The 24,884-nt window shown below is 43.2% G+C and overlaps 1 protein-coding gene across 1 annotated transcript; it reads right to left on the bottom strand.

The window, feature by feature from the left end:
• Positions 1–39: 39 nt before the first annotated feature.
• Positions 40–21,294, bottom strand: BRD7 (bromodomain containing 7). Its single transcript, XM_066637093.1, has 17 exons — positions 21,068–21,294; positions 18,699–18,907; positions 16,826–16,955; positions 15,803–15,860; positions 13,905–14,049; positions 12,115–12,225; positions 10,919–11,100; positions 10,104–10,227; positions 9,787–9,862; positions 7,654–7,761; positions 6,235–6,367; positions 4,964–5,075; positions 3,675–3,737; positions 2,688–2,802; positions 2,416–2,559; positions 837–980; positions 40–237 (listed from the first exon to the last, which is right to left on the bottom strand). Exons 1-17 carry the CDS (start codon positions 21,114–21,116, stop codon positions 173–175), a joined length of 1,968 nt encoding a protein of 655 aa, XP_066493190.1. The 5' UTR covers positions 21,117–21,294; the 3' UTR covers positions 40–172.
• Between the last annotated feature and the right edge of the window lie 3,590 nt (positions 21,295–24,884).

Here is a 24,884-nt window from a genome sequence, read left to right as displayed (position 1 = left end):
AATATTCTGTAGTCAGCACTTACAATAGAACAGGACCAATTTGATTTTTAAAATATTTTATTAAGAACTCAAATATTCCACAGACAATCCTCAACACCAAACTATACAAAGAGCACATGCATGCACTGGGACAAATCTCAAAAAACACTGTCATAACTAAACAGTTGAAGCATCATGTACCAACTGGTTCACATTCATTTTCAACAAAAGTGGTTGCTTTTGAAGTTTCTTGTATATCTGCAAAACAGTATTTAAAACAAGATTAACCTTATTTTGTTTTAAAAGAAACCAATGAATGTAGATTAGTTTTCTGGCTATTTGAACAGATGTATCAAAAAAAGCATTAAGCATTTTAATCAATGGTATATATTAGCTACAGCAAATCCTTATGAAGTTGTTGCATTCAACACTGAGAACTGCTGACCAACTTTAAAATGAAAAAATCCTCTGCAACTGAACATTGTATGGCTACCAGCAACCCACTTCCTTGTTCTTGTCATGCCCCTGAATGCCTTGGGATCGCTTCCACTAGGTAGTCTGGGGCACAACGATGCTTTGCAGCATGTTAGGGAAGCACTCTGCAAGCCTGCAACTTGAGTGTTATCGAGCCCACCTATGGTGAAATTGGATTCATTATAAGTTGTTCTATTTACTGTATTCTGTGCCTCATATTCCAGAAGCCAAGTTTAAAGGACAGAAAAGTGTTAATCTCCTATGTGGCTGGTAGTCTTAAATGTTAGCTTGCAGGCTGTATTACCCATAATCAAAGGAGCAAGCCCTTTCTGAGTGTTTCTAGACTGTTGTCCTGTGTCGAAATATGCAGGGTAGTTACTCACCATCTGTTAAGTCGACTGAGTTGTCCACGACATCTGGAAGAGGGACTGAAATCCCCATTGCTTTACGGATTCCATAGGTGCTCACAATATCACCAGGAGCTACTTGCTGTGCCAGTTCTTTTAGATTACTGGTCACTCTCTCCGCTGGAAAGAAGTTACAATAATTGTCATGATTGTGTTATAAACCTCAGTACTGCTCTGGTTGTAGTTTTGCATAGATGACTTTTAAAAGAGATTAACATAGTACAATCCTTTGCATGCCCACTCAGAACTAAGCCCCATTGTATTCAACATGGATGATGGCTGGATCCCAAAGGATCTCCTCTATGGAGAACTCGTGCAAGGAAAGCGCCCTACAGGTAGACCACAGCTGCGATACAAGGACATCTGCAAGAGGGATCTGAAGGCCTTAGGGGTGGACCTCAACAAGTGGGAAACCCTGGCCTCTGAGCGGCCCGCTTGGAGGCAGGCTGTGCAGCATGGCCTCTTCCAGTTTGAAGAGACACTTGGCCAACAGTCTGAGGCTAAGAGGCAATGAAGGAAGGCCCATAGCCAGGGAGACAGACCAGGGACAGACTGCACTTGCTCCCAGTGTGGAAGGGATTGTCACTCCCGGATTGGCCTTTTCAGCCACACTAGATGCTGTTCCAGAACCACCTTTCAGAGCGCGATACCATAGTTTTTCGAGACTGAAGGTTGCCAACATGTATTCAACAGGGTTTACTACCAGGAGTGTAGGTACAGGATTACAGCCTTAGTCTAGGGCTGGTCATTAGACATGAGCACTCTAAAAATAGGACTGGCTCAATAATGCTCTATCTGCTGACCTTTCCCTGCAGGGGCAGCGGCTGTCCAAATGGACCCTAGTACTACTTTAAATGTAATAATAGAAGTGGATGTAGGAGGTGGATCAGCCAAAACTCCCTTCTCCCCCAGTAAATAGCCCCAGCAGGCCACTGAGTGGTGTGTGCACTTGTAGTCTGTTTATCCCACAACTGTGAGAGTTCAACTGCTGAAGCATCATTCAAACCAGTCTGAAATGTCTAGTACCTAGAGTACCAGTCAGGAGGGCGAAGAGGGCTATAGTCATGAAGTCCTGCTTGGGGACTTCACAGAAGCATCTGGTTGGCCTCTAAGAGCAGCAAGAGGTCTGATCTAGCAGGTCTGCTCTTGTTCTCTTAGCTTGTCTCACTGAAAATAGAAAGTGGCTCCCCTATTAGAAAACTTGCTTTAGATGGCAGGCAGAGAAAAACACCCATAAGATAAGTTAGCAAAAGCAACAGTATGCAATGTAAAGAATCTGCTACCTGTTGTCCAAAGAAAAGTAGTCAGAAAGCTATTCTGCAAAAAACTGACTACAGAATTTTAGACACAAACCTGATTCTATTTGTGTGTGCTTAGCAGCATAATCTGAATATGTTAAAAAAGGTGCATTGTTCACAACTACACCTTGACAAAGGTTTAAGTTGCATACACAAGTCATTCCAAGCCCTCATTTCTAATGCATACTTTGAGACTGCCTCAGAAGGTCCTTGAAAGGTATGGTTTATTAAAGATGTCATGAGCTGTGTGAACTCACCCAAGTGCATCTCTTTATAAGATGGGCCCAAAAGGCAAATCATATTTGGAGGAGGTTTCGTACTCAGGCGTTCATTCTGAGCATCTTGGAGCTCCCTGAGTAATTTTGTGGTTTCATCAAGTTTTCTCTGAAAGACTTCTGCTTCTGTTTAAAGAGAAGATGCGGACAATTGTCCATACTTCAGCATATGTAATATGGCAAAGCTCAATTGGGCTGGAATGTGCTAAGAGACCATGACAAACAGCACCTTTCCACGTTAATTCCACACTCACCTTCAGAGTCAAACTCCTCTGCCTGGATCCCAAAATTGGTTACTGCTCTCAGTGCTGTCAGCCTTTCCTTAGTAAGGGAAGAGTCCAACTGGCAGGTTGCATCAGTTTCCATGATCTATGCAGAGCAGCAAATACATGTTTAAAGACTGAGCAAGAACATATACCAGGGCTGGCCAAGCCACGGCTCGTGAGCCACTTGCGGTTCTTTGACATACGTTGGCCAAGCTCCTTTTTGCATCACAATATAAAAGACAATTTTACAACTGTATGTTAAGTATGTGTTTTCCAACTTTACTACAAATCAAGGTATACAAGAACAGCATGCATCATTTAAATACTACCTTAAGGTTCTCTATTACTCTTTAAACCCTTTTTGCTCAACATTGCATATACGCAACAGGGAACAAATGTGTACACCTATGGGCTGGGCAAAAATGGGTTAATAAGTAGATCATAAAACACTATCAGATGGATATTTCACCAACATGTTTGTGCCTCATGTTTGAAGAGTGTGGCCCTGAAAACCAGTTTCCAAAATCTCACTCCTTCACCAGTGAAATCTGATGGTCTATGAACAGACTCAGCAGTACTTTCTTATGTGAAATGTTCTTCTCCTTACAACAACTTAGTAAGAATATAGAAAGCACAACGTCTGAACTTGCAAAGCTCTAAGGCATTAAAACAAAACACCTGCACACTACAAACTGTCCATTTTATTGCAGGTTTTGGAAAATCCTAGCTGCTGCAATTAAGGACAGAATAAGGCATGCATACTTGGCCAGTTTTTGTTTTCTACACGTGGAAGATTATCCCCAGAGCTGAAACATTATCCCCAATGCTGTATGTTACATCCTAGTTGGCCACTTTCACATAAGCCTTTTTGCTTGAAGACAAAGTCAGTCCAACAGAACACATCTCTGTAAACTTGCTTGCATTGGACACTTTCAGTAGTTCCCAAGTTTAGAAAGTCTTCCACAGAATATTTACCTCTATGTCTTTTGTTGTGTCTGCCCTTTCACGCAACCCTTCAGCCTCCTCTGCTGGCTGCATCTGGTAAAGGAACAGGTGCGGTTAGGACATGTCAAAACACTGGATTTTATCCATAAAAAGGTTCAATGGAACAACTATTATGGACTCAGGCAAAGTGGGTTGTTGTGTCACTGATATGGATCCATTTTCCCCCTCTTCCTTCACAAGAGCATAGTTCCTCCAGTAGCGTAGGGGGGTTACAGTGCTAAGTTTTGCAGGCACCTCAATGTGCTGTGTAAGTGGTTCCTCCCCCTTGCCTTTGGAGCCATTCTAGGCGGCAAAAGGGAAGTGGAGGCATCTTCTCCAGGTTGCTCTCACCACCTGGAATGGCTCTGAAAGCAAGTGGGAGGGGCAGCTAACACAGCACGTAGAGGTGCCCTGCAAAACCTAGCACTGTGCCCCCCCTCTGGGAATGCCACTGCAGCCAACATATTTCTGTGAGCCACACAGTGCATGTGCAAGAGCCACATGTGGCTTGCAAGTCACGGTTTGGCCACCCTGTTAAGCAGAAGTAACGAAGTGGTGCCAGAAGGCTGCTTTTCAATGATAAGAAATCAAGCAGAGTTTGGCCCCAGCATGCACAGAATCATACAACAAGTTGGTTGTCTGTAGCACCCCAGCAGAAGTCAAGGGAGGCAAGTCAATGCTTATCCGAAGGGTACATTCAAAGGTAGTCATCTGGGAAGCTGCCTACGCAAAGGTCTGGTAAGTTAGCGTAAACACCAGGTAACGGTAGTTGGTAGTCTACAGTGGGTAGATTTTCATTTAAATTCTCAATTCAGTGAAGAAACTAAACCACTATACTAGTGTAGATCCAGTGAAACTTGAGAGTCATTATATTTTTTTTCTTACCAAGTTTATGATCACAACTTTTTACATAACTGATGGAAAAATGACAGGCAAGGCATTCTCTATAGAAGAGCTCCTTCCAAGATCTGCTTTCGGAAGGAGCAAACAGAATGAATTGACATCGATAGCAGGTTTAAACCTTTTCCAACCATAGCTGGAAAGTCCCCCTTCCATCCCTACTCTGCAACTAGCTCATTTAACAGAACAAAAGGAAGCCTAAACATGATTGGTTTCCAGATGCCCTCATTAGTTACAACATGTTAAAAAGGAAAAAAAATTGAACAAAAGAAACTGACTTAGAGTCAGATGATGGATCCAGAATGTCCTTCCTCATTATGTTATGAGCCCTGTAATTTTCACCTTGCCATTTGCAGCCAATAACTCACAAGTAGTCTCACCATCTCTAGTTCTCTGAGCGAGCGAGAATGCCCTCCTTGGGTCAAGACATCCAACAAGCTGTCAGCCATGACATATGGGTAGTCTTGAGACTTTGCCAAAAACTCATTAATGCTAAGGAACAATGAAAAAGAAAGTTAGTTAATCTTTGGTAAATGGTCTCCTTACAAAGTAAAAACAAAAACAAAAAGAACACCCAGTAAGATACAAATTAAAATACACCAAATAAATCTGACCAAAATCCATAATATAAGAAAGTATCACAGTAGAGATACATGTAAGGACAAGGGAAAAAACCAAAGCAATTAATTTTTAAAGGGAAACTCAAACAAATTTTTTTTTTCCTCACTTCTGGAAAACTAGCAATGAGAGGGCTGCACAGATCCCTCAATAGAGAGCTCCACGACACTGGGGTCGCTTCTTCTGTTGCAGAGAAGACCCTGCTTCTGCTGCAAGGTAATCTAGCTTCCTCAAAGGATGCAAGGCTTCTTTAATAGTTCTTAATGTTTACATCACACGTGTCATTTATAGGTCACCTGCTGCTGTTGACAACCAGAAAATGGTCTCCAGGCAACCAGATTCAGAGCTCTAGCAGCATGAATCTAATCCTTGAAAAAAGAAAAAAAAAGTCCAAACATGATCAGATCTGATTGAACCCTTTACAACTGCTGATTCAGGATCTTCAGCATCAAAAGGCCTTTTGTGCAGTCTGCAGTCAGTGAAGATGAGGACTCTACCATTCTTAGCCACAGTCTCCCCCAACAAAGTTTAGGCTGATGACTACAGCCTGTTCCCTGACCCCAAAACCACTTTCTCACCAAAGTTAGCCACTAAGGGAATCGATCAGAGCAACAGCGGCAAAGGAAAAAGAAAAAGACTGATTGATATGCAGAATTCTTACAAAGGAAAGCCAAAATATTTCCCTTGTTCCTATGTGTGTGCGTTTACACACATCTGTTGAATGAAACGTAAAAACAAACAACTGAGAAACTTGTGTTACTTCAGAAAGAACATGAAAAACTAAAGATTTAGATTTGGTGGCATGCAAAGAATGTGATCAAACAAAATTCTTCCTCTCTCAATGTCACTAGTCAAAAACAAGCAGACAAAATCCTGGATTAACTGTCTGTTCTCCTATGCTAGTGGAAGTGCTAGCTACAGGAAAACAAGTACTCTTTTCCCCAGATGAAAAAGTTCCAAAATACATTTTCAGTTCAACCAAGCCACCAGCATCCAAAAGAGAAGCAGGCCTGTTTGCTTGCTGAATACTTACTTAAAATTCCCTGGATTAGAATCTTCCCCATAAGTGGAGTAAATTAAATCCGAATCATCCTTGCTGATATTTGCAAAGGTGGAATCGTAAGCTGGAGCGTAAGAGCTGAATGGCCCATAGTTCAAGTACATCACTAATGGAAAAAGAATAGCAGGCAGTAGTCTCTATGCAGGAGGCAGAATATCACATTCAAAATGCTTAGAAATAATGTTCCAATGCCACCAGCAGAACTTTGAAAAACAGATTCTTTCTTCGCAGGCATTGTTCATTGGAAGACTGTTTCTAGTTGTGTCTAAAACCTAGAAGTGTTTTAAACTGTTTCTGCCCTGGCCGTGGTGAAGAAACCCTCCTCTATCTACTACAGGGTCCTGGATATTGTGCAATTGCAGCATGCATCTGTTCTACTCTGCCATAGGTCCAATTCTTCAGGTAATACTCAAGTTCGAGGTCACAATGTCACACCAGTACAGGTGGCAGGACCTTGTTTGTCAGCGCTGGGTCACGTGATCCTACCCATTTTTGCCTTGCATAAAAGGTCATGGGACTGGGCATCCTACCATACCTGAGCTACATTCAGTAGCTCCTGATCCATTCAAACAGCCACTTTTGTTAATGGCATCTCAACTGGATTTAACCAGAATACAAGGCCCAATCTCAAGGAAGGATATGCTTCTGCAAATCAGAATTAGTTTAACAGTGCACAAATATCCAAGCTCATGCCTGAGCATTTAAACGTTAGTGAAATCACGACTCTGACACAGCACAGATAACTTAAAGAGTCATCAATCATTTGTTTATGCTTTTGAATACAGGGTACACAGATTTCTGTAACTCAGAAAGTGTTTAGTCTCACTTAACACATTAGCAAAGATCAGACTATATCTTCTGATTATACTCAGCTTTCATAAATGCAGGACGGTCAGCTTATGCGGTATCCATTTATTTGAATCTAAAGTCCTTTGATTACTCTGAAACGTACTCATACAGAAGTGGGCACAGAACTGCAGTCTGGCCCAATCCTATCCAACCTTCCAGTGCTAATGCAGCGGCAATGCAGACCCAAGGTAAGGGAACAAATGTTCCCTTACACTGAAGAAGACTCCGTGACCATTATCCCACTGAAGGATGCAACACATGCCTTGTTGACGCGGTTTCATCAGTGTTGGAAAGTTGGATAGGATCGGGCCCTCAGTTGAATTTTAAGCACTGAATGTGCAAAGCTGTTAATATGTTCAGGGTATAGCTTATTACAAAAGATACATAATATAAGAATATCTATTTTAAACTGGGTTGCACTATGAATAAATGCACTTGTGTGTGTAAAATACAGTACAAAAGGAACAATCCTCATGCCCACTTTTACTTGCTTGCTTGATTTCATTTGTTTGTTTATTTTTTCTCCGCAGCAGCACTACTTACCGGGAGTAACTTTGTTTCTTTTGTCCTCTTTGAACCCTTGCAGCGTATTTACACCTGACTGAAGCCTCCCGGCAGTCACCCCCAGCTTTGCAGAGCCGTGACCTAGTTCTGCCACCCAAGGGAATAAGACACGAACAAGGAACAGTTATGCGACTCACAAGGTTCTTTCTTTTCAAAGGAATCTCAGTGTATGTAAACATTTCCGTCCCGCAGCATTCATAGGGTTTTTCTCAAGCCTTTGTGTGTACAAACCCATTTTTTCTTAGAAGCATCTTAGTTCTTGGTTTGGCTACAAGTCATTAAGACCCAGCCTCAGAATAGAATTTTCCAACTTTTTTCATTCATTTAAATACTGAACAAGAACTAGTCTAATAGTAATTTGAACTATAAGTGACAAGAATCAGAATTAATTCATCTTAGACCATATAATAAGTTTAGTTACTCATGACCACATCTCATCAAAACCAATGAGACTTAGGCAGGACTAACTGCCAAAGGCAGGACTTAGGATATAATTTCCAGTTATCATAATCAGAAGCTGCCCAGGAGTGGTGACAGGAATTGGCCAGGATGGGTAATGATCGAAGAACCACACTTATCAGAAGTCCTGCATGGCTAGACCGATAATACAGGCCAATACACATTTTGCTGTCTTAAAAGTTAGACCTATTCCTGGGTTTATTTGGGGTGTCAATTCAAAAAATAGCATAAGTTCTGCCCTATCATGTCTCGTTTTGAAGATATAACATAGCTCTGTTAGTGAATGGTTCAAGTAGCTTCCCTGTGAGGGACAATTCACTAAAAAGCTATGCTGTATCTGCGAAACTAGATATAGCAAAACTGATGCCTTTTTTGGAATCAGCACCCTAAGTTTATATAAAACAACCATAAATTTAAAAAAAAAGTTTTTCTAGGTTTTTCTGATCCTCAGTTTCACAGGCCTGTGAAACCTTGAACCCTTAGTAGCACTAAGCAGCAGTGCCCAACCAGCAGGGGGCAGTGGGAGGACGTTGCTCCGAGGCCCCCAGCATCCTAGTGAATGAAACCCACTGGTTTGAATCAGTGTATCTAGTCCAGTACAGTCCTCTCTGACAAGCAGCAGCTCCTCAGTTTCTCAGGCTGACCTCTCTCTTAGCCTTGCTATCCAATGTCCTTTCAGCAGAAGATGCCAAGGATAGCACCTGGAATCTTTTGCATGCAAGGATGAGCTCCGCCACTAAGCTACACCATGAATAAGTCTGCAAATACTTCAGCAAGGTATCCACAGAAAACTAGAATTGGAATGTTACAAGATTTTAGGTTACTATTCCCTGAATCAAACCGAGTTCTAATATATTGGCAACCTTCAGTCTCGAAAGACTATGGTATTGCGCTCTGAAAGGTGGTTCTGGCACAGCGTCTAGTGTGGCTGAAAAGGCCAATCCGGGAGTGACAATCCCTTCCACACCGGGAGCAAGTGCAGTCTGTCCCTGGTCTGTCTCCCTGGCTATGGGCCTTCCTTCTTTGCCTCTTAGCCTCAGACTGTTGGCCAAGTGTCTCTTCAAACTGGGAAAGGCCATGCTGCACAGCCTGCCTCCAAGCGGGCCGCTCAGAGGCCAGGGTTTCCCACTTGTTGAGGTCCATCCCTAAGGCCTTCAGATCCCTCTTGCAGATGTCCTTGTATCGCAGCTGTGGTCTACCTGTAGGGCGCTTTCCTTGCACGAGTTCTCCATAGAGGAGATCCTTTGGGATCCGGCCATCATCCATTCTCACAACATGACCGAGCCAACGCAGGCGTCTCTGTTTCAGCAGTGAATACATGCTAGGGATTCCAGCACGTTCCAGGACTGTGTTGTTTGGAACTTTGTCCTGCCAGGTGATGCTGAGGATGCGTCGGAGGCATCCTCCGAGTTCTAATGAAGAACAAGCCATTTGGTGCTCTACTTGATTAATTGCTCAATCAGGGACCCGTTTAACTCAAGCACAGATCAGAAACTGCCAGGTGCTCCACGGGAGTTTTAATGAAGGTTTTCCCCCTTTCTAAAGGAGCTTGGCACAGCCTCAAGAGGCCTGCAATGCCCCTACAGGATGCGGAAATCTGTCACTAACACACACACCAAGAGGAAAGATTAAGTTGTTCATTGCACATAATACCTGCTGCGTTATTTTCGGCTGGATTGATAAGTCCCAGGGTGGTTGTGCCATCCGGTTTTCTTCTTTCAAACTCACACTGAAATCAACACCAAGCCATTAAAATGAGTCTCTTTTGCACAGCCTACAAAGTGACTAGGAGACTTCCAGACATACTTTAAACAGACTGTTTTGCTCGTAGCTTCCCTCAATGGATATGGGGAGACATGATCTGGATTTATTAACAACATTCATCAGCATGAACTTCAAATCAAGAACTGCTTTATTCACATGAAATGCCACCCACGGCTTTCCAGGGCGATGGGCAGGTGCCTCTTTACCTGTGCATTCGCAGGTCGCTTTGTTAATTTTCCTCCCGATTCTCTAATGATGCGTTCAATCAGCTCCTGTTCCCTTTCTAAGTTGCTGTTCCTTATTTTTTCTTCAAGGAGATCCTTGTCTTTTCTGAACAAAAAAAATTGTTAAACAAAATTTAACGTACACGCAATATTGCTCTCATCCAGTGTACTTAAGGGCATGAAAACGTTTTAACAGCACCTATGCAAAAACTGCTTTTAAATGAGTGCAATACAGAATGGGCAAACTCCACCCAAGCAGCAGCCCCAGTTGGGAATCAATTCTTTTTCTCATCAACTTTATAATGAAACAACTTAAAAATGAAGTGACTTTAAGTGAGGACTTGTACTTCCTTTTCAATCCTCCAGAATTTTGTCCATTGGCAGTTCTAGCAAAGAAAGAGTGCTTGAATTCCAAGGTATTTCCAAACAATCTGATTTTGGGGTGTATCAGTTCCAGAAAGTTCTTTAGGTTATAACCATTTAAAGAAGAGAAGATCAGACCAAAGGTCCACCTATCCCAGCACCCTTTTGCCCACAGTGACCAACCAGAGGTCTCTGGAAATGAAAGCAACAGCCCTTTTCTGCTGCTGTCTCCTCTCCAGTAACAGATATTCAGCAGAACTACCTGTCTAAAGAACTGCCATGTAGCCATCCTGGCAAATAGCCCTTGACAGACCTCTGTTCTTCTTTCATGAATCGATCCAACCCTCTTTTAAAGAGACCTAAGCTAGTGATTATCGCTACATTCAGTGTTGTTAAAATAAAAAGAAACACGCAGCCCCTTGCAGAGTAATTACTTCTTGTGTTCTTTGCTGGGAGTTTTAAAGACTCTGAGGTCTGCTTCTGTGGAGCCTGCATCTTTCAAAACACCGTCGTCATCTTCTCCACCAGACTGTAGATCTGCTTTATCTTTCTGCTTTCTGCTTTTCTGAAGGTCTGCCATAAAGTCTATACTCTGCTTCAGGCTCTGAATTCTTTCCTAACAAAAACAAACCACATTTTAAAAAGAACTTGATCACTTCTGCCCCCGAAACATGGTCACACTTCTAGTCTGTGATTTAAACACCTTCCTTTTAGTTTCAAGGAGAAAGTACAAGGAGCTTTTGGAAAAAGAAGGGGAAAGGCAGTGTTGAGGGGAGAGAAGGCAGCAAGGCTTGAAGCCTTTATCCCCAAGCAATTGCTCAATTCTGCACTAACTGAATATTGTAAAAAGCGGTTTTAGGGATTCTTGGAGGCAAAATCAATTGAAGTCAAGTAAGCAAGTAAACCAGCAGCCCTCCATAATTTCCGCTAGAAGTCTCCCCATACCTTCACTGGTGGAGGTGTCAGGGATTGAACTTGGAACCGCTGGAATACCAAATGTGTGCTCTCTCAGAGCCCAATCCTAAACAGTACACGCCAGCTCACCACCAGTGTGCACTGTTGCAAATGTGCCATAAAGCCCGTTTGCTTTTCCTCAGTGCTCCACTGTTCGGCAGTCGCCCGAACCACCGGGCAGTGTAGAGGCAGTGGAGGAGGGTGGGGAGGAGGCATGATGGGAGAGGGAGTGGGGCGGGACTGGTGGAGCTCAGCTCCACTGGATCCTGAGCTCCATGTGGGGCCTCGTGGCCCAAGATGGAATGTTTTGATTCTGCGACAGCTCCAGAGCTGCCACAGAATCGAGTAGCTCCATTGTGGAGCTACTTCCTTAAACAGGGGAAGGGGACGAATGTCCTCTTTCTCCAAGGAGCCACCAGCAGCTGCCTGGTTGCGCTCAGGATGCCGTGGCAGCCATTTTCGGCGCTGTGGCAGCCCTACATGCCAGGCAGCTTAGGATTGGGCTATCACTGAGTTACAGCCTCTCCCCATAGAAATCAAAATAAGGACTTCCCCTTTTTCTTTTTAAGAAGAACAGACAGGATTTCAAAAAGTTTTGGTGGAAGCTTAGAACAAAACACAAATCCCTCAAGCTACACTGGAACAGTTTTTTTCCCCTCTCAACCGTGTCTATTACCTGACTTAGTATTTTCAGTCCTGAGTGCAGCAGCTTTTTTGCAGCCTTATAATAAATGGTCTCCGGTTTGTTATAGATCATGGCATTGGTGCACATCAGTTTGAAGTTGTCCTGAATCAACAGAAAAACCAAGACACACGAATAGGACTGTTTCTTGTAACAGCTTTTTTTAAAAAAACACCTATTGTCCAACATATGTACTAACTAAAGAAATTAACAACTTGTCTCAATAGTATTCACAAATGGCAGATTCTAATATGTATCTCACTTTATATGAAACAGGTGTGGAAATCTGAATGGTGCACAAACAGCTGAGCAAGAAGATAACCAAGCAGAACTCTGACATGATGGAATACTGCTAAATGCAGCCTCCCACATCATGAGGGAAGATGTCAGTCACTAGTCACGGGCAAGCTCTCCTCCAATTTCTTAGCAACGAGTGCCATGTTGCAACTCAGAGATGCTGCCTGCCACATCAAAAGCTCAAATGCAGTGTATGTTTGTGCGTATACACAGATAAGAAAATGTACATCATCACCACATCCCTGTCCTGTCTTCAGTCTCAATAGTCCCTCTCTTATCCCTGCTCCAAAGACAGTGCTGCTTGTTACTAAAAGCAAAAGACAAAGATGGAGAAAAGAATTTGAACATATGAGGCTCTCTTCTGTTGAGCTAAACCACTGATTCATCTAGCTCGGTATTGTCTACCCTGACTGACAGTGGGTCTCCATGGCTGTAGGCAAGGGCCTTTCCTGGAGATATCGGGAAATGAACCTCAAACCTTCTGCATCAAAGCAGGAGCTTGACTGCTGAGCAGCTGCCCTGTCTCCCTATTGTTAGAAAAGAGGGGATGGGAGACACCAGTGCTGAATCCATGCTGCCTCTTATGTGTGGCATAAGCCTCCAGGTGTTGCTTCCTGCCCCATTCCTTAGATATGAGCTTGCAGTATACCAGGCCAGCAGCTGACATATGTTAGAGAAGACAGATTTTGTCTAAGGCCAAAGATCCTTATGACAGACATCTGACAACCAGATACATAATATTAACATACAAGTGAAAGCGAAGCTCAATACAGACAGCTTTCCCAGGAGATCACAGGGTTGTATTTCAGGTTGGAAGCAGAAAAAAAGGAACGAGATAGGTCTTATAGTCTTCTATTTACAATCTACAAATAGAGGGAGGGATGGAGAGGAATTTTGAAATGCAATGCCAAATAGTAGGCAAGAGATGAGCTGCATATTTTTAACCCATAAGGTTTGGATTTTTAAAAATGCTTAATTTGTTATCTAAAACAACTATTTTATTTGAGAAGGCAAAACCCCTATCACGGCAAGGTGAGAGAATGAGACCTTACCATTGCCTTGTATGGCATGGCTTCTTTCCGACAGTTCCCTTTAAATCATTTTGTCACTATAAAACACAATTCTAAACACATTCTCTAGGAAGATGTTTACCTGATGCTCCAAGATACCAGTATTATTAAAACACATTTCAACCATTCAGTTCCGCCCCTCCCGCAACAGACATACTGATCACTAACATCTTACAAGTCCATGTTAAAAAGCATCTCCTGAAGACAGGCACAAAAGAATCACTTTATCTAAAGAAAGTGAGTAGAAAACACTCTTCAAGCCAGATGTGCCAGTTTTTGATTCTGTGTGTTCATAACTATGAAAGTTCAGCCTCAAAATGAATAAAATTGAAAAAACCTGCACAATGGAATTGCAAGTACCAGCAAGTGTCAATGTTCAGTCCTCCCCTCTGCAGTTAAAATACAAATTAAAAGCACCTTCAGTTCTTCGATGGACTGGTAACCATTGTTCTTGATCTTTTCTTTCATGGTACTAAAATCCATTGGGTGTTTAATGATCATGGAGTAGCCAGGAGCAATAAAGTCAGTCACAGGAAATGAAAAGAAAGCACTTGGATCCTTTCTGTGAAGAAATGAAAAGAAGAGCCTTTTACATTTCATTTTTATAACAAAGAACAGACAGAGCATAGTATTAAACAAGAGGGAAGAGTCCAACTTGAAAGCAACCACAGAACTGAACTGAAACAAGAGATAGCTGGCCCACCGCAAGCTCGCTCTTCTTTCAAGTTGCAGAGGTGCTGCCTGGAAGCAGCCCTTTCCATTGCCACCAAAAAAGGACCCAATGGCCAGTGTTTTATTGTTAAAATGTGCTTGTCATTTCCAAGACAAACCACGGTGATCACATTTTTCTGCCTCTCTTTCAAAACACAAAGGTATGCAATATCGGCAACGGGGAAAACTGACTGCCCAAAGCCCCTGCATGCATACAAGGTACTGCTCAGATGAGAGCTCCTAAGACAAAAGTAACAGCATTCCTAAAATGGACAAGATGCAGAATAGATAGAGAAGGGGCACACCCAGTAGCCTAAATCTCATCAAGTGTAAACTAAAATCCATTCCTCCTCTCTTTCCAGCATACCTTCATGTTGCAAAGGAAAAGTCCTTATCTTCAGCCACAAATCACACCATCCTGCACTAATTTGAAAGGCAGATGCTGATTTTGGCCCCAGTCACCAAAGAAGCGTAGAGCTGGAGTGGTCAAAATGGATCTTTGCTTCCCTTCTTCAGCTATTGCCTATTTAATGCTTAGCCTGACACACATTGCAATATTATCTATATTAACTTTGCTGCAATGCTTGCCATACTTAGTCTATTCTGCTGGCAGTCATATGATGATTACATGGATTTGGAAAGAGAATACTACTGACAGGTCCTTCCTATTAAAAGACACCAAATTCCTCTGAAGCAGGATAAACCACAGACCACAAACCACTCATTCACATTGAGGCTCAATAAAAACTGCAGGTGGTTTATGAATCACAGGCCCAGATACCAGTAATTTTCCAGGATTTGTAAAAGTCAAAACTAATATTGAACAAAGGTAATCGGGATGTATGTTTAGCCATCCCCTTTATGCTGAGGGCACAGTTCCAATATGCACTTGTTTGCCACTCTGTGTAATTGCTTATTCTAGCACACCAGCACAACGTCCACACACCCTCAGTTCAGAAAGAAGAACAAGGCTGCAATCCTATGCACTGTTACTGGCACTAAAACCTACTGAGGGAAATAGGACTTACAAGTGGACCCTTTTTATCTGCACATCCCAAACCTGTGGATTTGGCTCAGCGTGGGTTACAAACCTGTGCTGGAGGCCCCACCTGACCTCCTGGGTGTGACAGAAGTGCCTTTTGGTTGGCTTTCTGAGTAGTGTGGCTTCTTTGGCCTCAGAACACCTACAGACACAACTGGAAGAAAATTCCAGTTGCATCCAGAGGTCCTCTGATGGCCTGCCCACAGATTCCATTATCCGCAGGTTTTGGTATCTTCGGGGGGGGGGGCAGGAGCACATCCCCTGCAGATACCAAGGGCCAACCTGTACTTCCAAGTAAACATTTTTAGGACTACTTGGCAAACAGCTTTTGTTTATTTATTACACTGATGTGCCACTATTCTTCCACCATGGAACTGAAGGCAGCGTTCAGGGAATTTCTGAGGCAGGCAGCCACCCAAGCACTGACCAGACTTGGATCTGCTTGGCCTCAGAAAGGGGGCTGGATCATTTGCCTCAGAGCATGTCTTGGGACCAGCTTAATCTAGTACACTAAACCACTTAGCTGTTCTGACCACCAGCACTAAACATGCAGGGAACTCACCTTTGTAGTTGTCTCATGAGTTGGTTCAGAGCTTCTTGAAGTGGGGTCTGCTCCACTTCTAGGCCAAACAAAATGAGAGAAATTGAAGAACATCTCACACAAACACTTAAGCAAATACCCAAAAAATCCTAAATGCGCGCTTCCATATGAAATACTAATATATCATCTTACACGCGAAGTAGCATACATACCAAGCCACTTCCGCCTGTTAACCTTTATGACACCTCCATTAGTGACAGGTTACCTGAGTTAGTTAGTCCTCCTGTTTGAACCAGGCAGGCCTATAAGAAATCTCAAGAGCTTTGCCTCTTCCTGCAGGAGGAGGTACTCTCAGTTCCAGACTTGCACAGTGAAAGAGGAATTTGTCAGAGCTCTTGTTTTGACAGACTATAATTTCTCTCTCCTTTTCTTTCCCCCAGATCTTGCTGGCTATGGTGGGGCGGGAGCCAGCCTAACTCTGTCATATCTGCTCAGCGGAAAGACTTATCGGCTAACTAGATTTAACACTTTGACATGAGCATTAGGTGTTACTGAGGGAACAAGGCCTCTTCACAAGTTATGGTCTCTAGGAAGTCTGCCAGGGAGCTCTTCCTGAAAGACCAGAGACGGGTAAGTGTCTAAGGCATGTCCAGTCTCTACAGTAGCTCACTGTGTTTGTCACTTGGTTGTAAACATTAACTTCTTTTGTCTTAGATACCAGAATTTACAATAGATTTTAATTTACAAAACAAAAACAGACACAAGCAAACAAACAGTTTTCAGATTCTACGCAATTAGATCTCAGTGGTGAAGCGAATGAGGAACTGTCATGGCTGCTGGTACTATATACTGCTAGCTCTATTGCAGAATATTTGTGCTTCTTACTGTAATTTTGTTGTCTGCTCTGAGAGGCTGACAAAAAAAATAAGTATGTTAAGACTGCAATCCTATACACACGTACCTGGAAATAAGTCCCATTGAACTCAATGGGGTTTACTTCTGAGTAGACACACATAGGATTATGTTTTAAATCATTATTATTACCTTCTTGTTTCGCCAAACTGCTTGCCAGGGGTTTTTCGTGTGGCAGTTCCAGACGTACAGGAGTTGGACACTTCAAGTCTCTTTCTCCTTCATTTTCACCACGATCCCTATCTCGTTTCTTTTTCTCCTCCTGAGAATGTGAACAATAAGTAAAATTGATCAGTGAAGAATCCTTAAAAGTAGCTGCCAAGTTCTGACTGCTAATTACTCAAGGAAGAGAAAAAAAATAATTAGGGAAATTATTTTAGGGAGCCACACAGAATGCTACAAATCTATTCTTACCCACTGACTCCCCCTACTGGAAGGCACACTACTTCAGGACTTTAAAGAGAGACATAATACTTAAGGAATACAATGATTCTGATCCAACTAGTTCATGAAAGGGGTTGCATTCTTGTACTGGTTACAAGTTGGATAAATAATGAATGGAATAGGTAGATGCTACCTTTTGGGCAAACAAACTAATTGACTAAAACATGGAAAGTCTTGGAAGTTTTCCTCTTGGCGTTTTAAAAGCAATAGCATACAGCAGATAAAGGAATTTAAATATTTGGGCATTTTTTTAATTACAGACATTCTTAGGTCATGTATCACAACACAATGGTTACTTCAGCAAAGCTGTCTGTTCAGGACATCTCCCATTTTTTCAGCGCATGCGGTAATGCATATATTCCAGCTGCATTACAGATTTTTAATGCAAAAGCCACTGCACAACTCTTTTATAAGGCAACCCAATTTGGATGTCAGCTTTCAACAACTCAGTGGAGCAGGTGCAGGTGGCTTTTTTATACAAGATTTTTTGTCTTTCCACCCTCTTATGAGACCCTTTGCATTGAAGTGGGTCAGCAAAGGTTGGAAATGTTGGCTTGGATACGATTATTTGAGTTTTAGCTCAGAGCATGTTTTCAATTGGATCAGGATGTTCTGCTCAAAGGAATTTTATCTGACTCCTTATTCTCACCAGGATTATTACTCTTTATTAGAAAAATTCAGACATTAGCGCTTTCAGTGGATTTGCTGGTCTCCTTACCTTTGGCCCAAGCGTTTAGAATCTTGAGAACTGGCATTCAGGATGCAGAGAGACAAGTTTAATATGAATGGGGCCCATAGTGTTTACTCTCCTCTTTATTTCCAGCTCCCAATTTCTTTTGGTAGGAGCCAGACTATCCATGCTTCCCTGCGCATCCCCAAGATCTCCGGGCCTTTACACTGGCTAGATATAATGTTCTTCCCTCTAATGTTTTGCGGGCAGGTTCAGTGGATCAGCTGGCAAAGTCAGAGAGTGTGAATGTACTGTAGGTGCTACTGAATCTATGTATCATATGTTACTTCAGTGTGATTGGTATCGGGATCTTTGCTTACACCATCTAGATCTGATCCTTTCTAATTCTTTGGGCTGGAAGGAGAAGGATAAAATCTGTTATTTGCTGAGGGGAGTAAATAAGGAGTTAACCAAAAAAGTTGCTAAATATATAACTTAATTATTAAGAGGCGATATAGATTGAGCACATCTAATTCAGATGCTTTCAGCATATAGTCATGGGCAAGCATTGATTCCGATTCTCCTTTTATTTGTATTATATGAGTATTATGCATGCCAATAAAGGTTTTTGAATGGAAATGAAAACTGACTAAAATGTTTTATAGGTTTTTAAAAAAATCCCCCCATACAATTGGTGCCAGCTATTACACATACACAGATTCAAGAATTCATGCACAAAGCCACAAATATATTTATGGAATCTAATAATACTGTACTGAAACCCTATTTATGCAATTAATCAAAATGTAAAGAAAGAGTTCCCAAGGTGACTGTGCCAGAGGTCACTGAAGCACACCATCTGAAAGAGAAAAACACTGCTCTAGAACTTACTTTTACTTTTCTCTTTTTTTTTTCCTTTTCCTCCCCTGGAACAAGCTTCTCAGCCTTTTTCCTCTTCTTCCTTTTCTTGTCTTTGTGTTTTTCATGTTCATTTTTGTCATCATACAGAGTTGGATCATGTACTGTGCTCTGAGTAGAAAGTTCAGCAACTTCATTTCCTCCCACTTTTAAAACGAGCTTTAAAGGTTTTTCCACATATTCTTGAAGAAACAAACAGAATAGGAAATCAGGATAAGCTTTAGAAATAAGTTGGAATGGACACACCAATCAATTCAATGCAAGAGTGCACCACTCACTTTAGCTTATAAATAATTAAAAATTAATTTCTTAATCGATGAATAGATTTGCAGTGCGCAGTTAAGGAATGTAAAAATCAGTAGGTGGTTTTAATGGCTCAAACTGATGGTACTGCCTGTTAAAGATGCACATTAATACATTGAATTTCATAGAGTTTAGCACTGTTAATAACTGAATGCGCGAGAGGAAGGTATTTCAGTATCACTCATTGAAAGTCTGGTCAAAACAAGGAAGTTGTTAGATACGCGACAAGTGTAACACAGTAGGTAACTGAATAGCTGTGAACCTTAAAGGTCCCCCAAACCGGAATGATATACTGTATTTCAAACTCACAAAGCACTTCACGTATATTATCTCACCAATACATACAATGCCCAGAAGTGAAGACAGTACAGTACTATGGTGCAACCCTACACACGCTAACCTGGGAGTAAGTCCCATTGAACTCAATTGGGCACGCTTCTGAATAGATATGCATAGGATTGGACTAATAGTCACACGTTGCAGGTGTGACTGCAACAGCAATGTTGCAGCAAAAATACATACAACAGCAATGTTACATTGTCTAGTACAGTGTTTCTCAAACTGTGAGTCAGAACTCACTAAGTGGGTCGCGAGCCAATTTCAGGTGGGTCCCCATTCATTTCAATATTTTATTTTTAATATATTAGACTTGAGGCTACCATGGAATATGACTATGTTTGGGTAAATGTTACAGACCTGTACTTTTAACAAGCTGTTATGTATATTCTTTTAATAATGATAGTCAATGGGGCTTACTCCTGGGTAAGTGTGGGTAGTATTGCAGCCTAGGATTGTTAACAATTTTCCTGCTTGATGATGTCACTTCCGGTGGGTCCTGACAGATTCTCATTCTAAAAAGTGGGTCCTGGTTCTAAATGTGTGCGAACCACTGGTCTAGTACATGCGTAAAGATATCTTGTTAGAAAGGCGAGATGGAATTTTCTTGAAGAGTGCAAACCACATATGTTACATAAGCTCTTTGCTCAGCTACAGGGCAGAGATCTGTATTGCCATTCTGCACAAAGCACAGTGGGAGAGGGGAGCGATCTCTACATGCCCACATTGGATGCACCTTGGGAGGAAAAGGGGACCTCACAGACAAGCAATGAGGGGCCCACTAAAGGCCCTGAGAAAGAGAAAGAGACTCCCTGGGGTTTCTAGGAGCACACTTTGAGAGATGCTGACCAAGACTGGAAGCTCCTCTGGGCAAAGACCAGTCATTCTGCACAGAGCACAGTGGGGACACCACTTGGGGTTATTGAGAGAAAAAAAGAGGCAAACAATTGGGGGGGGGGCACCAAAGGCCCTAAAAAAGGGAAAGAAACAGATGCTCCCCGGGGCTGCTAGGGGCACATTTTGAAAGAGTCTGACCCAGACTGTAAGACCCCTGGGGCAGGGACCTGTATTGCCATTCTGCACAATGTACTGCGCCCTGAAACAGGGAAGGAACCCGAGGCACCCTGGGGTTTCTAGGAGCACACTTTGAGAGCATCTGCCCTCTCAAAGTGTGTGGACTGGCAGCCCCTCGGGGCAGAGACCTGTCCTTCTACACAGTGGGGAAGCCACCTGAATTCAGTGAGAGAAGAAGAGGCAAGCAGTGAGGGGCCCATGAAAGGCCCTGAAGCAGGGAAAGAGGAGGCTCCCTGGGGCTTCTAGGGGAGCACCTTGCAAGAGGCTCGACTGGACTGGAAGCCCCTCGGGGCAGAGACCATCCACAGAGTGGGGAGGCTGCCTGAGTTCAGTGAGAGAAGCAGAGAAAAGCAGTGAGGGGCTCATGAAAGGAGGAGGAGGCTCCCTGGGGCTTCTAGGGCGCCCTTTGAGGGAGACTGGACTGGACTGGGAGCCCCTCGGGGCAGAGAGCTGAATTGTGTAGAGAGGAGGGGGAGATCTCCACCTGCCCCTACTGGAGGCTCCTGGGAAGCAAAGGGGTCCCACCAGACAAGCACTGGGGCCCACTAAGGGCCCTGAGCCAGGGGGCACGATGACGTCATTCTCTGACGTCACCGAGCCGCCTGCGTGGCCGCGCCCCCCCCAGGCACCTTCATAGGGGAACTTGTCGGCCTTGTGCTTCTTGTGCTTCTTGCCCATGGCCAGGCGGGGGCGGCCCCGCGCCCCCCGCACGCTCCTCCGCGTGGCCAGCGCTGCCCCCAACCGACGCCCCGACGCTGAGCCCCACGGCCGCGGCACTGAGAGAGCGAGCGAGAGCTACCGACAACTCCCTCAGAAGGTCGCTTCCGCCCCGGGCGCGGCCGCCATCTTGCCTCGCCCGCCCCGCCGGAAGTGAGCAGCCTGCCTGCGTCCGGGCGCGGCGCTCCCCGGGCGGCCTCCTCGCCCACCGCGCGCAACGGCGGAGGTCCCCCGGGCGGCCCGCGGGCGAGAATAGTGCATCTCGCGTCAGTCTAAGGAACGTTTAAAACCCGGAATATCACGCGACGGTGTCACTCTAAGCGCTTTCCTAGCTCTAAATCGCTCTAGCCCTTTCACAGCTCTACAGACTTTCCTGGCTCTATGTTACTCTCCCGCGCAGAGGTCTCCAGTCAACGAGACAGCTCTGTGGGAAGCAAGAGCGGCGCTGCGAACGCCTTCTTCGCGCCCTCCAGCGGCTCCCAGGGGCTACTGCAGCAGAACCTGCACATCCTGGCTCCCTGTCCAGGAGAGTTCAGGCTTTCATTTGTCATTTGTGTGTGTGTGTAATATATATATTAATAATAATATATATACAGTGTGTGTCTCTCTCTATATACAGTGTCTATATATGTATACCTTTACATATATATACAGTGTGTGTGTATATAAATACAGTGTGTATGTGTGCATGTGTATGCACACACAAGTCATATATATATATAAATGATGACTGTATTTTGTACATCTGCATATCTGAGGAGGGAGGCTTAATGAGAGAACAAGGGTTGGGTTCCCCTAATTTATGTTAAATTTTTGTAGCATAAAAGCTCCAAATTTGATGTATATAGTACAATAAGCCCAGATGGTTGTAGTTAGATGATTTGGGAGTTAGACCTCAAATATCCGGGTTCAAATCCCCACTCAGTCACAAAGCTTCCTGAGTGACCTTGGACCAGTCACTATGTCTCAGCCTTGCATACCTCACAGGGTTGTTGTGAGGAAGCAAGGAGGGAAATGTACACCACCCTGAGCTCTTTTGTAGAAGGGAGGTATAAAAATGTGAAAAATAAATAAAAATCAATAAATGTGTGTGTGTAACAAAAATAATTGCTATAATTAGTTTTCAAGATGACGGAAGCCTGTTGTTTTCACTGCTGCAACCCAATTATGCTACATTGTGTAACACTTTAAAATGAAAATTTTATTTGTGGGATTTATTTCTACTTTAACCCTTTTATATTTACGCCATTACAGCCAAGACTGGTTCTCAAAGTGATCTGCAAAGAAAATTCATGCAAGGGTGATTCTACAAAAGCCATGTGGGAATTCAATGCATAGCATATCTATGGCCGTTTGGAAGGAACCTATATTTTTCAATGGCCATTCGCCATCATTGATAAGAGTGTCCCTTACAGTGGTGAATTTTCAAGTCCATGGCATGTCCCATCAAGACCATAAAGAAAATCAAAATCCAGTGTAGCTTTCTTCATTGGAGTTCTGTATTTTCTTCTTCTGTTTCATATTTCATTTGTGATACTTCATGGTACTTCATTTAAAGGTCCAGACCCTTAAAGTGGAATGCAATAAAACAAATTTATAGCAATTGAAAAAGAAAATTAAAAACTATGCCAAATAGCTATAAAAAATATTTGAGGGCCAGCCTCAACCATAAGTTGACATCAATTAATTTTAATTTATTGCACTGTTGTTTAATTGCTGTTTAAGCAATTAAGAAAGAACAAAAACCAGCTTGTCACAGCCTGGCATTCTATCTCCCATCTAAAAATACAACCACAGAGTCTCTTGCTTAGCTCTTCATACAGTACCAGCAACTCAACCATCAGTTCACTCCTTCTGCCTTCTTTTATCATATTTGCAGCTTGAGCATCATTCCTTCATCCTACAATATCATTATATGTTAACAGGATAATAATAATGTGTCCAATGCAATGTTTATTTATTTAGAAAAGTATTTCTGTGCTGCTTTTCTCTCTAACCGGGAGACTCAAGAGGTCCAAAATTCATGCAAGAACAATAATATCATGGTCTCTCTCCCTCTCTCTCTCAAATGTACATGCCAATGGCTAACTATAGTACTTATCCAAACAGAAATGCTCAATGTTTGTATGCAGTGGCTTCTCTACTGCATATGAAGAAAACCTGGATTCACTCTAGGCAAAATTCTATATGTCTATTATATCTGTAGGTGACATCAAGCATAAGCTCAGACCTTGACTGTCACGGAATGCCGTAACAACAAAGTATTACACACTTTTATATTATTATTTTTTTCCTATCCAACTTAGCTTTACAGGAGAGGTGGTTAAGATCACACATTGATTTTTGGTAAGAACAAGCGTTTATTGATCTATACAGAGTTTGTAATGAAACCAACAAATCTCTGAGCAACTAGAGGTGCTTGAAGGTGCACAATTCTCACACAAGGGGGAAAAAATCTATTTTGTAGGGGATGTGACTTGTATGTGATGAAGTTTGCTCTTGCCTACAAAAAAGAAGTTCATGACACAATGGACCAGTTAAACTGCACCCCTGCAAAGCAATGAGCACAGGAGGCGTGGAGAAGAAATGGACAGCATACAAAGTTTTGTTTGAGCTTCTTCCTGTAGCCGCTCACATGGCTGGTCAAACAAGCAAGCCACTTTTCAGCCTTAAAGGTTTGGGTGGAGCATGCAATGGAATTGTTAAGAGACAGATAGTCCAATCCTGACTAGCGCTTGCTCAGCGGGGCTGCATGGCCTCCACTGTATTCAGCTGTAGTTGGGAGCTAGCTGGAGGTCTCCTTGTGGGTAAGGGGATTCTTGTCCACTTACACTGAGTAACACCCTAACCTTCCCCGTGGGGCTACTTGGATCTGCCTGCTAAATAACAGATGCAAGTCCAAACAACCCTGTGTAAGGTGTTCAGGTCAGGGAGGTGGGACAGGATACGGCGAAAGCCTGCTCTGCCGATTCCACCTCCCTCTGGGCCTCATCAGCCCCCATTCCACCCTGTGTCCAGAAACTCCCCCTCCCTGCCTCAGCTTCATTCTCCCTCCACTGCCTGGCATGTCCCTTACCTCCACCTGGATGCAGCATTAACAGGGCAGTGCAGGCCTCTCCACCACCGTTGCTCACTCTCTGGGTGCTGCAAAGTGCTCTATGGCACGTTTGCAACACCCTCACCTGGTCCAGGAACTGCTGTGCTGGTAGAAGACTGTCTGGACTGTGCTATGAAGACCCGATCCTAATCAACCTGGGCAGGAGGTCTGGTCTAGAGGGTAGAGCCTCCGTCTGCCTGAAGATAACATCCACAAGGTCACCAGTTCGAGGCCACCGGCACCTTGCGACCTTGAAGCAGCTGACAAGCTGAAGCCAAGCGATTCCATCTGCTCTGAGCGTGGGAGGATGGAGGCCAGAATGTGAAACCAGATCAGAGTGAAACACCTGGACTGTTGTGGTTCTTGAAAGATAGAACCTTCTTTCAATTGTAAAAATCCCTATGGGGATTTAATCAGCCTGCCTATGTAAACCGCCTTGAATAAAGTCTTGAATAAAGACCAAGAAAGGTGTATTATTATTATTATTATTATTATTATTATTATTATTATTATTATTATTATTATCAACGTTCCAGTGCCAATGCAGCCCCAACGTAAGGGAACAAACATTCCCTTACTTTGAGGAGTCCTCCATGACTCCCCCCCACAGCCCCATTGATATGGCTGCGTTG

The sequence above is a fragment of the Tiliqua scincoides genome, chromosome 9 (assembly GCF_035046505.1).
Source record: "Tiliqua scincoides isolate rTilSci1 chromosome 9, rTilSci1.hap2, whole genome shotgun sequence".
NCBI classification, from domain to species: domain Eukaryota; kingdom Metazoa; phylum Chordata; class Lepidosauria; order Squamata; family Scincidae; genus Tiliqua; species Tiliqua scincoides.
Note: the sequence above shows the minus strand (reverse complement) of the source record. Positions and strands in the feature narration are given on the sequence as shown.

Coding starts and splice junctions, on each gene's coding strand:
- BRD7 (XM_066637093.1), bottom strand. CDS start 21,116: ATGGGCAAGAAGCACAAGAAGCACAAGGCCGACAAGTTCCCCTATGAA. Junction 16,956..18,698: donor AAAAAAAGAGAAAAGTAAAA/GTAAGTTCTAGA, acceptor TCACATTCTCAG/GAGGAGAAAAAGAAACGAGA. Junction 2,560..2,687: donor AGAGGAGTTTGACTCTGAAG/GTGAGTGTGGAA, acceptor CTCTTTAAACAG/AAGCAGAAGTCTTTCAGAGA.